Genomic DNA, 15,452 nt, shown 5'->3' on the forward strand with positions numbered 1-15,452 from the left:
GAGATTTTTCCAGGGAGATATATATATAGATAGATGATAGATAGATAGATAGATAGATAGATAGATAGATAGATAGATAGATAGATAGATAGATCTATAGCCAAAATGTCTATCCTATTATTATGGCCGTTTCCCATGTGAGGAAAGAGAATGAACGGTCATGCCTAGGTTGACACAGCTGGTGGGTGGCAGGAGGGATGTGGAGTCTGTGCCCTTCACCACCCTGACCTCCCCTCGACCCAGCTGTTCACTAGGGTTTAACCGACTCATGCACCTGGAAGTCGTGGAGAGGCTCACAGTGTGGGACCCAAGAGGACGGCCTGCAGAATGAGACACACTGAAGTGCAAATCCTTACAGCATCTCAGAGCCTCAACTTCTCCATCCGTTCAATGGGGATGATAGTATGTGATCCTCATGGACGTTGAGTAGATGAAAAGCTAGACCATACATTAAAAGGCTGAGCAATGAGCCTGGCACTTAGCTGATGCTCAGCAGATATTGTGCAGGTCTCCAGAAAGCCGTATCTTCTCCTCCTAGCATTGGCTCCCTCCACTCTTTCAGCCTGACTGTCCTGTCACTGACTATGCCTGCAAGGCCCCAGCCCATCCTTCACCAAAACCCAGTGTAACTTCAAGGGTCCATCTCCCCGATTTTTCCAGTTGGAATTCATTTCTCTCTCCCTAGATCTCAAGGGTCTATCATCCTTCACCCTGTCTTTAAGCTACTTGAGTCAGTGTCTGCTTCCCCCACCTGCTTGAGAGTCCCCAGAGCCATTCCCTGCTGGCCAACGCTGTGGTCATGGCCATATGTGTCTGTTTCAATATCTGTCTCGGTTCACTGAAGTTCATGTTGCAGTAGCCACACTCTGAGTGCTGGTGGCCACGTGTGGCCCCTGGGTATCGTTTTGGACAGCAAAGTTTCATAGAACATTCCCATCACTGCAGAAAGTTCCACAGGACAGCCCTGGACTATAGGGCTCTCTCTCAGCAGCCCCTGGCATCCTCCACATTGCCCGGCATGGAGGACCTCCTGCCCTGATGTCTGGTGGCAGGATCCTCCTCTTCCTTCGGTCTCAGTTCCAACGTCCCCTCCTCTGCAGCTCCCTCCCTGACCCACCTTCCGCAATGAATGTTCATCTTTCTTTTCCTTTTTAAATTGTGATAAAATATATGTAACATAAAATTTACCATTTTAACCATTGTATGTGGATAGTTCAATGGCATTCAGTACGTTCGCATTGCTGTGTGGCCATCCCCACCATCCAACTCCAGAACTTTTGCTTCATCCTGAAATGAACCTCTGCACCCATCAAACACTAGCTGCCCATCCCCTCCCCCCAGCCACCCCTCATACCCACTGTTCTACTTCCTGTCTCCATGAACCTGACTGTTCCAGGAAGCCCATGTCCGTCTTTATCCCATGGTCCTGTTTCATCTTCATCAAAGCACTTATAACCCTCGGAAGTGATCTTATTGCTGGATCAACTCCTTTACCAGTTGGTGATTCTGTCTGTTTTGTTCACAGCTGCATCCACAGTGCCTGCCGAAGTGCGTGTCACATGGCAGGTACTCAGTAAATAGTTATGAGAAGTGCCGATGCTGAGCAGATCCACACAATGGTCAAGTCCTAGATAATGGAGCCACTCTGGGGGACATTGCAGAGCTGGGCGAGGTTGTGCCCTGAAGTCCCCGGTTCCACCTTGATGGAGCGGCAAGATGCTTCCTCTTTCTAGACCTCATCTGTGAAATGAGGGGGTTGGGCTAGGCAATCGGGAAGGAACCTTTCAGCACTATCTTCCTTTGAGTCTGAAAAATCACATGGCTACTTGTCCATGTTCCAGGCCACAGATTTTAAGTGGGTGTAGACAGGATGGACCTAGAAGATGGATCAAGGCATCCTGTCTTCCAGGTCACTTAAGGTCAGGTTGTGAATGCATGTGCCTTCCTACTTCTACCACATGCCATTGACACAGGAGGCCTTCAAAAACTGCATCTAGTCCTCTGCACCAGTGACGTTTGATCCCTATCTTAGCATGTAAACTAAAGAAGTGGTTTCCTGAGTAGAGATGGTGTTAGGAGGTGGGGAGGCAGGAGTCTGAACCTCCCTTCTCTGCTTGCTATCTGAGGATGCAGAATGGCTGTGTATGGGCATTTTCTGCTTAAAAAAAAAAAAAAAAAAAAAGCAAAAAGCAAAACAAAAAACAGTTCTGCATTGATTTAGTTTGGCAGAAAGGGAGCTTCTCAATTTCCCTTGCAATCTTCCCCAAAGTGTAAACTTTCAGGAGACGAGAACAAATAAGAAAAAACACTTCTAAGGAAATGGAGTTGCCTTTTTTAAAAAATGTGATAAAAGGCCAAGGATTGGCTTTAAAGAACATTTGGGGGAGTGGTTACTTGTTTGATTTTGGTTTTCCTTTTTAGAAAAACAAAAATCTCTATGCTCTGTTATTATGTTTAAATGGATAAAATAATAATAATAATAACTGGAATAAATACGGAGGCAGGAATTCTAATTCCCCTGGCCACAGATGAGAGAAACCCCAGCTCTGCTGGACGGTCCCAGGGGAGCCCTGCCCTCAGACAGGATGGAGGCCTGAGGTGAAGGAAGGGCCAGAGACAAAAACCCATGGGCGCTTGTCTCTGCCGTGGGCTGCCGACCGCCCCCGAGGCTCAGTGCCTGAGCCGTGGAGCCCTCTCTACGTGCTGCCAGCTCTTCGCTGCCGTCTCAAGCTGCTGGGAGCCAGGCCGCCTGAGCTACGGACCGTCCGTGCGAACCCTCAGGCCCCCGGTCCAGCCTGCTGGGCTACCATCTGGTCCACGGCCTTACCTCGGACCATCAGGAAACGTGTCCACCGGAGGAAAACCGTCTTAGAAGTCTCCTGCCCTTGCCATTTACCCGATGCCGTGCACTGCTCTAAAAGCGCTCAGGTAACCTCACTCCAAACCCCCCAATATCCTCAGTTCACTTGTGACTCCGATTTTACCGGTGACGAAATGGAAGCCCAGAGAACGTCAGGGCCTTGGCCACAGCCAGTGTGCGGCAGAGCGGGGCCGAGAGAGCCGCGCTTCCCTTCCTCCGAGGGAAGGAGGGCCCAGAGAGCCGCGACCAGAGCAGGGTCCCAGCTCGCGGGGAGCCTAGACGAGGCCCAGGGCTCGCGCACCCTGCGCTGCTGGCCCTTCTCTTGGGCCTGATGGAGAGAAGGCAGGAGGCGAGCAGGCCAGGGCAGACGAGGACAGGCTTCCCTGTCCCTGCTCTGTGAAGCTGTGCAGGGGAATTCAGAATCACTTAGGGTCAAACCCACCTCCCCAATTTATTAAGAGTATGACCCTGTGAAACTCTTCTAATCTCTCTGAGCCTTAGTTTCCTTATCTGTAAAACAGGGGCTATGAACCCTTTCTTGCCTTCCTCCGAGAATTTCTGTGAGGGTGGATGAAGGCTGTTTGGGGAAGTGAGCTTTAAACTGTGGGATATGATCCACCCTTGTTACTCAAAGCGTGGCTCTCAGGCCAGCAGCTTTGGCTTCCCCGAGAGGTTATCTGAAAGGCAGAATCTGGCCTAACCCGGATGGATTGACTCAGCTTCTGCATTTTCACAAGCCCCGCACGTAATAGACATGCACAGGGCAGCATATTATGCAGGAGGCCCTGAGCAGGGTTGGTGGGGAGGGGGGTGCTTGGAGGTTTGGACCATTGTGAGAAGGTCTGGTAACTTTCAGGGTGGGTGGAGACCAAAGGGAGGGGAGTGTGAAGCTTCACGAGTGGGAAGGCCCGGGAGGGGCAGCTGCCGGGGGCTCAGAGCCCTTGCCCCGGCGGGGGATGCTCCCCGCTCACAGGCAGCCTCCTCTGGGGGGTTGCACAGGGCACGCAGTCTGCCCTCAGCTGGGCTCTGCCCGAAGCCCCTGTGTCTGCTCTGCCACTTCGTTCGTCACCTGCAGAAGGAGCCCCCCATCCCTCGGGCTGGGGGCAGTGTGGCCCCTCCCTAAACGTGCCCTGCTAGGAAGCAGCTCCAACACCAGTCAAGTTAAGCCACTGAGGCCCCAAGCCATCCAGCTCGACCAACCTACCCTTTTTCAGATACACAGCCGGAGAGTCCCCGCTCCTCACCGTCACCTGGCACCTAAGGCTTCCGAAACCGGTGGCCTCTGAGTTCCCCAATGTGTCTTGATGCTGGAGATGGGAAGAGACTGCATTAGTACCCCATGATGGTCAATTCAATTCAACAAGCATTTATCCAACTCTAACCATGGCTAGACACTGGGGCTACAAAGATAAAAAAGAGAACATTCCTGCCTATTAGTTTCTCCCAGTCTTTTAGAGCACACGGACACGTAGGCAGTAAATTCCAGCCTAGAGTGTCAGCTGCAAAGACACACGGAATTCCAGAGGAGGTCATTGTAGAAGAGGGAATGATTAATTCTATTGAGAAGGGGGTGCTAGAAAAGTTCCCCAGAAAAAGTGAATCTGGGTGGGGTACTGACGTATGAGTAAGAGTTCATCAATTGGAAATAAAAGAAGGAGGATGTTAAGCAAAGGATGCAGCAGAAATGAAGCTAAAGAATTCTGTGGTATTTTGAGGACTAGAGCCTGTGGTTCTCAGAGACGAGAGAGAGGCAGGAATCAGCTCACGGAAGTCGTTACAGTTGTGGTTTGTATCCAGTGAGGTTCAAAGTAAGTTTCATAAACTTGGAATTGAGGTCAGACGTCCAAAGGCCTTGCCTTCCTCGCTAATCTCCAATCTCTCTTTCTCTTTCCAGCACTCCCGCTGTGGGGGGGGGGGGGGGCAGGATAAATCTGTTTTTATCAATTTGTGTTTGATTCCCAATGTTCTGCCCTCCCCTCAAAGTTGCCTAACTGAGTTTCCCGGCCATGGGAATCTTTGAAGGGCAGGGGCTAAAGCAAAGCTATCTGAAGGCAAGGGCTCTTCTTCCTTTTTAGAAGACCTGAGCTCAGTGCGAGGATGATGGCCTGGGGAGGGGAGAAGGGCCTGAGAGGGGGAGAGTCCTGCACTTCTGAGAAGGGCGTGAGTGGCAGGTCCCAGACTAGAGCACCCCGTCCCCCGCACCGTGTGTGGTCAGGCCTGGAGGGGGTGAGGTGGGTATCAGCTGGACCATACACCTGCAGCCTAGACCCAAAGCACGGGGTTCCTGCCTTGGTCAAGAGTCCCTCCCACACCCCAAACCTAACCCGGGCACAAGGCGCAGGGGAGCCTGAGGGCAGCGTCTGGCACCATGGCCTCAGCACTGGGTGGCGTGGACCTGTCACATCACTCACGATCCACGCTTGACACCTGACCCCCGTGCCTCGGGATGGCACTGAGAGCCCCGGGTCCTGGAGGGAGCCCTGCGATGGCTGACACAGGATTTCTGCCAGCCCGTTAGGGAAGCTGACAGCAATGTGACAACTATCATAACGGTCACTGAGCTCGTTCTCTGAGGCAGAAACTGTCCTGTGAGCTTTTCCATATATGGCTTTACTCAGTCCTCATAAGAACCGGGAGATACAGGGCCACTCACTACCCTGCATCGTAGATGAGGATTCTGAGGAACCAAGGGACAAAGAGCAACAAGCAAGCAGTGGGGCTGGGACCCGAACCCAGGACAGCCTGGCTCCAGAGTCACCTCCTTAACACGCCCTGTGACAGGCTATCTCTCCCGGGGCAGGGTGGGGGAGTTGGAGGGAGAGTTCATTCCTTTTTTGCTTTTTTTTTTTTTAATGAAGTGTTTTATTTCTTGTAGACTAAAATCCATACTTACTAAGCAAGCAGTGGTCAGGGCATCAGAGGCTCAAATGACCAATAATCCAATACTTTTGCTCAGAGAAATGCCAGGTGCTTATATGTGCTCAGTAAATGTCAGCTATTTTTGTTATTAATAATTCTATAAGCTGGATCTGATCCCTTAGGGAAAGAGAGGAGTAGAATTTCCTTGGGTCAGAGATTCCCAGTGTCTTGGCAGCTGTCTGGGGAGCGGTGTCACTGACTGGGACCTTAGACCCCTCGACCACAAAGTACCTATGGGAAGTGTGGACAGAGGTGTCCCATTAGCAGAATCACATTGACACAGACCAGCCAAGGTGAGGGGACAGCACCTGGAAACCCCAGATAACAAATAAATCCAGCCGGTCTGCGTTGTCCAATGGCGTTAATGCTCATGGGTCCCGGCTCACTGTCACCAGCCTGTGAGGCTAACCTCCCTCCCCCCACCCGCTCTATCTCCCCCTGATAGATCTTAAGACAGGCCTCAGTCACGATAGCAAGACAAAATAAAGGCACGGTCATCGTCCCCAAAACGTTTTAACCTTTAATCTCAAAGGAGCTAACGTTGCCTCGATGACCGTGTGTCTTGTGTTAGCTTCTCAAATCCTCACCAGAAGCCTGTGAGGTCAAGCCTCCACGTTACAGACGAGGAGTCTGAGGTTAGGAAGCGGCACATGGCCTAACAGCCCCAAACTGACAGGCTTGGGATTCAGTCCAAGACCCCTCCTTGTCTCTTCTCTGGTTCCTGCAGCTACAGACCCTGGCTCGAATCCTAAAATTCAGGGGTCCACCTTCCATGCCCTTTCTGGGATGTCACTTATGAACACACACTCACACCCCTGCATAGGTACGTGTGCAAAGGGCATGCGATTCACTAGTGTTGGTGATGTTGCAAAACTGCTAACACACCTACATGTCCTTAAAAATGGGACATAAAGGGGCGCCTGGGTGGCTCAGTAAGTTGAGTGTCCGACTCTTGATTTTGGCTCAGGTCACGATCTCAGGGTTGTGAGATTGAGCCCCGCATCGGGCTCCATGCTGGGGGTGGAGCCTGCTTGAGATTCTCTCTCTCTCTCCCTCTGCCCCTCCTCCTGCTCACACTCTCTCTCTCTCTTTTTTTTTTTCTTTTTTCTTTTTTTTATAAAGATTTTATTTATTTATTTGAGAGAGAATGAGAGAGAGAGAGCACATGAGAGTGGGGAGGGTCAGAGGGAGAAGCAGACCCCCTGCTGAGCAAGGAGGCCAATATGGGACTCGATCCTGGGACTCCAGGATCATGACCTGAGCCAAAGGCAGTCGCTTAACCAACTGAGCCACCCAGGCGCCCAGCACACTCTCTCTCTCTAAATAAATAAAATTTTTTTTAAAATGTGAAATAAATTGCGTACATCCATAGAATGGATTGGTATGCTGCCATTAAAAAGAACAAGGTTCATTTTAAACATACAGAAAGTTAAGCATTATGTGAGAAAATCAAGGTAGAAAAGAATATGTATTATAAGCTCTTAACATTTAAACAAACCAAAAAGGATGCTTATAAACACATAGACGTTTTCTGGAAGTTTCCATGAGAAACTGGAAGAGTAAAAGGAGATTTGCATGTGGCTAGGAGCTGGAAAGTTAGGACAACTGCTTCTTTCTGCATCCTCTTCTGTCCCGATTCATGGTCACAGTGAAATTGTCAGCCTTGGCCCCAGGCACAGCCATTTCATGGGGTTCAAACTAATATTTAACATTTTCTCTTTAAGTTATAATCGTGTTTGCTCAGACGGACAGCTGCATCCTGAGCCTTCACCGGCCCACTGCGGTCTCCATTTCCCAAAGCCCACTGTCCATTCAGTCAGAGGTATGTCTGACCCCGAACCCCCACACAGCTGCCACGACTGACCTGAGCCGAAGTCACGCAGGCGATGTTGTCACTGGTCCAAGCATAGAAATCGCACGAGACCTCTGATTCCGCCGTGGACACCGTGAGGAAGCTGCAGGCCTCGTCCAAAGCACAATCTGTGGACAGCACTGGCACCTGTCTCAGGTGATACTGAGGACAGACGGACACATGCCCCCACCCCCTGCCCCCAAAACACCAAACACACACTCGTCTGTAACATGGACAACAGTGAGCTTCCTAGACTGTAGGGTTATGATCTCATAACAATCCTTGTAAACCTACACGCTCAATAAATGAGAGTTTTTTTACCCTTCTCTGGGTAATTTTGCTGTTGCTACAGCAGATAGCTCTCAAGACCGGGACAAATAAGGCTACAAGGAATCGATGTCCCTCATCTCTGCTCCCTTACATTTGGTACCGCATTGTTCTTGGTACATGGTGAATGCATTATAAACTCTGAAGTGAAGTCACAAGCTGGATGTACATTTTGGGAATCAATTGATTTACCACGTGTTCTGATAAAGTGTAATTTTTCATTAGGGTTTCAATGGTCTTATTCGATTTGTAGAGCCTATTTCTGCATGCGCCCATCTCCCCACCACCCCTTACCTATGAAGCACTGCAGCAGGGGGGACTCAGAGCCAGGAACTTTGGGCCCGCCCCCCACAGTGACATTGGCACTGAGGATCACTTGAGATTCTGGAGCCTTCTCAAATTTCCGCATCACTGAAAGGAAAGCAGATTGATCAAATTTGACTCTAAAGGGCGGAGGGTCTCTACAGAGAAGCCAGGAAAAGTGCCAGGTCAAGAAAGCCTTCCCAGCTCTTGGTCGCACAGAGGTCCCCAGGAGAAGAATTCCCTTTGAAAATGGTTCTAGCACGCTACTTCGTATCTGATGCAGAAAGCTACGTGTTATCATGTCTCCTTCTGCTCCCTCATGGTCAGGAGGTAAGGAGAAAATTTAATATTATGTTAGTCCTTACAACTCATTTTTTCTCATTGATATGGATTTTCTATCCAAATTTATATTTTCTTGTCCTGATCGAGTGCTAATTACCTTACAATTATTTTATTGAAAATTGAAAATTTTCTTTCCATAAAGCAATTTTTGCTTCCTTCTGGAAAGAGATAAATTATCTTTTTTTTTAATTATGTTATGTTAGTCACCATACAGTACATCATTAGTTTTTGATGTAGTGTTCCATGATTCACTGTTTGCGTATAACACCCAGTGCTCCATTCAATACGTGCCCTCCTTAATACCCATCACAAGGCTAACCCATCCCCCACCCTCCTCCCCTCTAGAACCCTCAGTTTGTTTCTCAGAGTTCATAGTCTCTCATGGTTCATCTCCCCCTCCGATTCCCCACTTCATTTTTCCCTTCCTTCTCCTAATGTCCTCCATGCTAGTCCTTATGTTCCACAAAGAAGTGAAACCATATGATAATTGACTTTCTCTGCTTGACTTATTTCACTTAGCATAATCTCCTCCAGTCCCATCCATGTTGATGCAAAAGTTGGATAAGTTATCTTTTAAAAGACAAATAAAACAGGCACAAGTGGGTTCACGTCAATCTGAGACATGTCCTGCGGCTCAGGCATTTTCATGATAGTCTTTGTTTAAGTGATATATCAGCATCTGTTTCTCTAGCTACCATCAACACGCCTGAGTTCTCTGGTAGGAATAACAGAGACACATGCTTATGGAACTAAACGGGGGAAAAGAAATAAATATAAGATCTCAAGACAATAAGACTCGGAACTCATTCCTCACCAAGCGAAAAGTACTGCGGGTAACTCTCAAGGAATGAGACTCATTTTTGAAACCAAAAAAAATGCCCAGGGGCATCAGTGGTTTGCAAATAACTATCAAAAACCAAGCTCCAAAGTACACCACTATTAGTTTTTTTGCAGATGGAACTGCAAGCATGCACCTAAGCACCCATTCTCATACACCTCTATTGCTGTGTAAAACAGACTTGTGTCTAGACTGGTTTTTATCATGTCAATAAGCTCAAGACCACCCAAAGCAATCTCTTCTCCATTTTCATAATAAGTGCAGGAAAAAAGTTTATTCCTTCTGGGATACAGTTGGGAGAGAGGATGCTAATACAAGAGAAATAGCACGCGTTAAGCCTTCACAAATTCTGATATAGAAAAAAAATTCTAATTTTACTAGGGATTCCTTCCATGTTGATCACGGAAGTTGCCAAGTTCATGGGCTCAGCCCACACTCAACTCTTCTGTTCTTATCTTTCTCTCTCTCTCTGTCTCTCTTTTTATTTTTATGCCCCTTACTATCTTGTTTGTAGAGACTCTAGGGCTCCAGTCCAGCAGACACCAAGCTATATTCAGCCCTTTGTCCCTAAAGTTTAACAGGTATAGGCAGATGCTCACAACCTTGTAGCAGACTAAACAAAATTTGACAGGTCTTTCAGTTTCCAACTGAAGTCTTCCCAGAGGCTGAAAATGCAGTCAGTTTAGCACTTCAGTTAGACAATCTGCTGGTTCTCACGAAAGAGACACCTTGGTGACAAAGATCTTCATGTTGCAGCATTCTGTGAGGAAGCTCATTGCCAAACAGAACAGAAACAATCCAGGTGCTGAATTGCCAATAATTCCATAGAATATTGCGTTGGCTGGCAGATTTCTACAGTCTAGTGGTACAATTTCCCACATGCCACATTTTGACTTAGCAGGTATTTGCAAATGTCTTGGGAAAGAATAGAGGGTCCACATGAGAGCACAATCATATTTGATCACGGCTATTTATGTGCCCTTCTCTTTCCAAGGCAAGGACAATGTTCTGAGAATATTTGAACACCCACTAGCTGGCATAGTGACAGAGATACTAGGTTCCTGCGTATTGGATGGATGCACTGAAGAATGAATGAATGACTGCCAAGATCATTGCAGCCCCAGAAAGCCTGGAGAAAACATTACGAAGATCCCAGCATTGACCTCTGGGCATCTGACGTGCTCTATGAGGTCTTGGGCATGGGTCAGCAAGAAGCAGAATTAGAAAACTGGATGTAGAATTAAAGGAAGATGAGCTTACAATATTTCCAGCGGCCAAGGTCAGTGAGTGAACGACTCACTCTGTGAGTAAACTAAGGGTTTGCCACTGGCGATATAGAGAAGATGGAGGGGGAACCGCCACAAAGGGACGCAGCACGTGGTGGGGGGAAGAGCACCAGCTCACCGTGTGAGTCCCACCGCCACCCCTCACCGGCTCTGAGTCCTGATGCACATTTCAATCTCTGAGAGCCCAGTTTTGTGGTTGCGAGGATCAAACTGAAGAGCACAGAAAAGCTGGTACATGATAGCAATCCAGTAAGGGCTGAGTCCCTTGGCGCCCTGGGGGGACACCTGCCTCCTTATCAGGGCCCATAAAACTGGCTGCGGGAATTAGGGTGGTGGGAGCCTCTCCGTCCCTGGTGGCCTTTAGGAAATAATTTCGAAGAGGCCCAGATAATTACAGCAACTCATTCATTCTGCCGACAAGCGCCAACAACCATGGGATAGAACAAAAAGTAAGATAGGATCCTGGCCCCAAGGGGTCATATTACCTAAGGAGGCTAGAACCCAGAGAGGAGGGTGAGGTATGCGATTTTACTTTATCCCAAGAGCAGTACAGGCCCACTGAAGACTGGTAAGGGGCATTGCAGAAACAGAACTGTCTTGTAGAATGACTGTCCTGAAGCATCGTAGAAAAATCGTTGAGGGGCCCACACTGGAGCCGGAGGACTAGGGTGGGCTACAGCAGTAATGCCCATGGGTGAAAACTCAGGTCTGGACACAGCGGGTGGGAAGGAGGCAAATCCCACCCCCCCACCCCCAGGTGATACAGCTGACCTCTAACCTGGGCTTTTTCTGGAGGACAAAGGCCTCAAAAAAAAAGGAGTGCAGTCCCACTCCCAAAGAGGAAGCTCCTCTCAAAGGCTAAGTCGATTGGATTCCAAGAAGGGGGTTACTGACATCCCAGTGGGACCCAGCTTCTTAACATGGAAATCGTCCCGAATATCCAGAGAGGGAAACCAGCAACTCTGAGTTTTGCATAAGAAGCCAGAGACTGTGAGGTCCAGTCCGAAGGCTGTTTGTCAGCCAGAGCCTCGGGAAGGCATCACTGGAGTTGACAAGCCTGGGGTGTTGCTCATAGACACTCTGGACCACTGATGAAGCTGTCCTTTCTGCTCTGGACAAGCACAGGGCTGAACAAAGCCTGAAACGCTTTGCCAAGCGCAGATTACAACCCTGGGCGCTGAGGCCTTCATTCAGAGGGAAGCAGAGAGGAGTGGAGTTAAAAGGCAAGCATTTAGGTGATGATCCCCTAATAGCCAGGAGTCCCCAGGGCCTAGCCACCTGCTCCCCACTGTGGCCAGCATCTCCCTCACTGGTGAAGGGCACCTAAGGTCAGCCTGCCCAGTGGCCTCGAGCGCCCTCAAGCTTTAACGCCCGATTGCTGTTTCTGCCCAAGAAGAGGAATACTGGAAAGAAGAATTAGACTTCCCTTGGATTTGCAGTGTATCCACGGGGACATGCACGCACACACGCACGCACACACACTCTCTTGAGACTCGTTAGCGCTTTGCTGAAGAAGGGAATGATTACTCTGAGCATTGCAAAATGAAAATGCCTCACTTGGATTTTCTCAGGTGTCGTATGTGATTAGCTGCCCTCACTTCCCTAGAGAGCAGGTAGGCTGTGCGTGTGTGTGTGTGTGTGTCCGTGTGCAGGTGTGTGCTTCATAAGGAAGCAGATAAATCTAAGCAGAAGCAGGTTGGTGTCATGGGAAGCATGGGTTTGGGGGTCGGATACACACCAGTTCACATTCTAGGCATGTTATGTCCTGATTAGCGAGGAAGGTAAGCCATGTAGACATTCTCTGCCTCAGTTTCTTCAGCTACATGATTGGGGATACTAATATCTACCCCTCAGAGCCACTGGGAAGCTCACCCATGACTGCCTGGCCCGGGGCCTGGCCTGGCACATAGTAGGTCCAAGTACAGCAGGCCCTCTCCTTACACGGAAATCTGAAAGCCTAGGGCAGCCGGTGCCGGCTCTGCCTGGTCAGGCGTGCAAAGGTCAGCCAGACCTCAGGCAGGAAGGTGACTGCGGGATGGTCGGGCAAAGCCCTGAAGACTTGGAGAGGTCAGGATGAGAGGAACCTACAGATTGCCTCCACCTGCTCCTTGCTTCACCGAGGAGGAAATGGGCAGCTAATATTCCTGCGGCTTCTCATCATTCTGACATGTTTATTACCTCTCTCAGTCATGCCATTGCTAACACGCTCCACTCCCCTGCAAGGCAGGCATGAACAGCCCCATTTGACAGGTGAGGAAACTCTTGAAAGTCAGTGGCTTGCTCAGACTGCAGAGCTGCTAAAGGGCACCATTGAGATCACCCTAGTTCTCACCCCACTCCTACTATTCTAGGTCAAGTGTCGGTTCACCCAGGGCTTTCCCACCCATCATTTCGGTGACTAGCTCTGCCCAGTACAGGGTGGTGTTCAATGAATCCTCACTGTCCTCAGAGGATGGCATTGGCCCTTACAGGGTCAGGAGGCTGCTGGGGCGACTGAGGATCAGAGAAGTTGAGTGACTGGTTCTGGGTCGCCCAGTAAGTAAGTTATAGAACCAGGACTGGGATTCAAGTCTTCCCACAACATCCAATCGAGAGAGAAAAGCTGACCAGCTTATCGGAGGCACACTGCCCACAAGAAAGGGTTACTCAGCTCGTTAATTATTTTTAAATTCACGTCTCACACACTCTGAAGTATTTGGGAATGAAGTTTCCTGATGTCTGAAATTTACTTTCCAAAGATCAAAAATAAAAGAGAGAGAGAGAGAAAATGCTAACAATTTTTGGATCTAGGGGTCAGGTTACTTGTTCATCCCACTTTCAACTCCTCCGTAGATTAAAAGTTTCCACAATAAAAAGTCGGAGACAAATGCAGCTCACAGGTCTCTCCCCTTCTAGAAAGCCCCCAAGAGCCTGTGACCTCTCCCCAGTCATGTGGCCGACTTCACCTCCAGTACCTACTCAGACACTGGGAGTCAGAGAGGGGAGACTCCGTCTCTGACCACAGCAGCCTCCGCCCCTCGCCGTCCACGCAGAAGGCCTTCCCGCTGTCCCTGTCCCTCTGGCTGGCTCGGTACTGGCCGTCCTGGTCACAGTGCAGGCCCGCCTCACTCCTCTGACATTCAGTGACACCTGCAACCGAGACACAGACACACCGTCACTGATGTGCTTCCGGGAGCCCTCCCCTCGGGGTTCCCAGGGTGCCCATTGTTGACATCCTATGTGCAAGTCACAGGTCTCACCCAGACACTCTCCAGCTTCAAACTCATCAGCGTTCCCGCCCTTTGGTCAAAGGATGATGTCCAGGCCCCCTGTGGGGCCACTAAACCCTGAGATCTGGCTGCATGCATCTAATGGCCCCTGGGGCTTCCACAGTGCCCGGAGAGCTCCTTCTTCTCGGATGCACCGGATCTCAGACACAGGCTCTGTTCATGCAGTTCCACGTCCTGGTGCTCGCTCTCCTCGGTCTTCAGTGATTTAACCCTTCACCGCTCATCAGCCCTTGACGCAATCCCTGCTTCCTCCAGGAAAGCCCCGAGACGCCAATGTCCGACCGTTACACTCCCATCCATCTACACCTCTCCTCATTGCTGCAGCATGGTTTTTATTTCCCTTTGTCTGTGTGAATGCATGGTTTGACACCTGCCCGCCTCCCCCTCCGGAGAAGCTCCAAGCCGGCAGGGACCTGATCTGGTTTTGCTCCCTAATGGATCCCAGGGTCTCGCTCAGTGTCTGACACATAATACAAGTTACCCCCACTGTGATACTGTGATTTATAATAAGAAATATATATTTGGTCTTCCTTTCATTTCTGGCACCCAGCCCCTGAAAACTCCTGGCATTTCCGAAGTGGTGAAAGCCATAAAGGTGTCTTTTGTCACATTATAGAGGTCACTTTGGGACTGCTCTTAAAGGATGGGGGCTGGTTGCCAAGACAACCACCCATGTGATCAGAACATTGAAACTTTCAGTCCCTCTCCCTGACCTCCGATCACCAATGGCCAGTGATTCAATAAGCTTGCCTATGTAATGAAATGTCCATAAAACCGCAAAAGAATGGGGTTCTGAGAGCTTCCGGGTTGGTGAACGTGTGGAGAAGTGGGAAGAGCAATGTGCCTTAAGAGGCCCTGGGCATCTCTTACCTGCCTGTTTCTGAGCTCTATCCTGTTATCATAAACTGGCAGTCTATTGAGTTAAGACATTTCTGTGAGTTCTGTGAGCCGCTCTGGCAAATTAATCACACCCAAGGAGGAGGCAGTGGGAACCTCGGCTTTATAGCCAGTTGGTGAGAAATACAGATAAGAATCTGGACTTATGAGCCACGCCTCAGTGGGAGGGGGGGTCGGTGGAGCTTATCCATCAGAAGCACAGGTAGTAGCCTGGGCTTTCGACTGGGTACAGGATGGGGACGGTGGCGTCGGTCTAATAGGACTGAGCCCTCAACCTGTGGGATCTGGTACTATCTCTGAGAGGATAGTGTCCAAATTGCTTGTGGTTCATGTGGGGAAACCCCTCCTACACACACACACACACACACACACACACAGAGGAATTGGGTCCAGAAACACCCTTCTCAAAAAAAAAAAAAAAAAAATCAATAAATACTAGCTGAATCCACAGAAAAATAACTCTATTCCTGTGCTTAAGCTATTTCTTCTGCCCAGACGTCTCTCTTCTCCACCTGCCCCGTGTTTAGTCTGCACTTGTCCTTCAAGACCTGGTTCTAGC

The 15,452-nt window shown here is 49.4% G+C and overlaps 1 protein-coding gene across 1 annotated transcript in view; it reads right to left on the reverse strand.

The window, feature by feature from the left end:
• Window positions 1-15,452, reverse strand: part of TG (thyroglobulin) — a 241,089-nt gene that overhangs the window by 173,297 nt on the left and 52,340 nt on the right. Inside the window, exons 22-25 of the mRNA XM_045895844.3 lie at window positions 13,686-13,856; window positions 8,253-8,369; window positions 7,644-7,759; window positions 4,065-4,167 (exon numbers count right to left, since the gene is read on the reverse strand). Of these exons, the coding sequence (XP_045751800.3) occupies window positions 4,065-4,167; window positions 7,644-7,759; window positions 8,253-8,369; window positions 13,686-13,856 (507 nt within the window). The remainder of the gene's footprint in view (window positions 1-4,064; window positions 4,168-7,643; window positions 7,760-8,252; window positions 8,370-13,685; window positions 13,857-15,452) is intronic.

Source organism: Mirounga angustirostris, unplaced genomic scaffold, assembly GCF_029215605.1.
Source record: "Mirounga angustirostris isolate CCGP_5_RB_7025 unplaced genomic scaffold, mMirAng1.0.hap1 SCAF_4, whole genome shotgun sequence".
Classification (NCBI taxonomy): Eukaryota; Metazoa; Chordata; class Mammalia; order Carnivora; family Phocidae; genus Mirounga; species Mirounga angustirostris.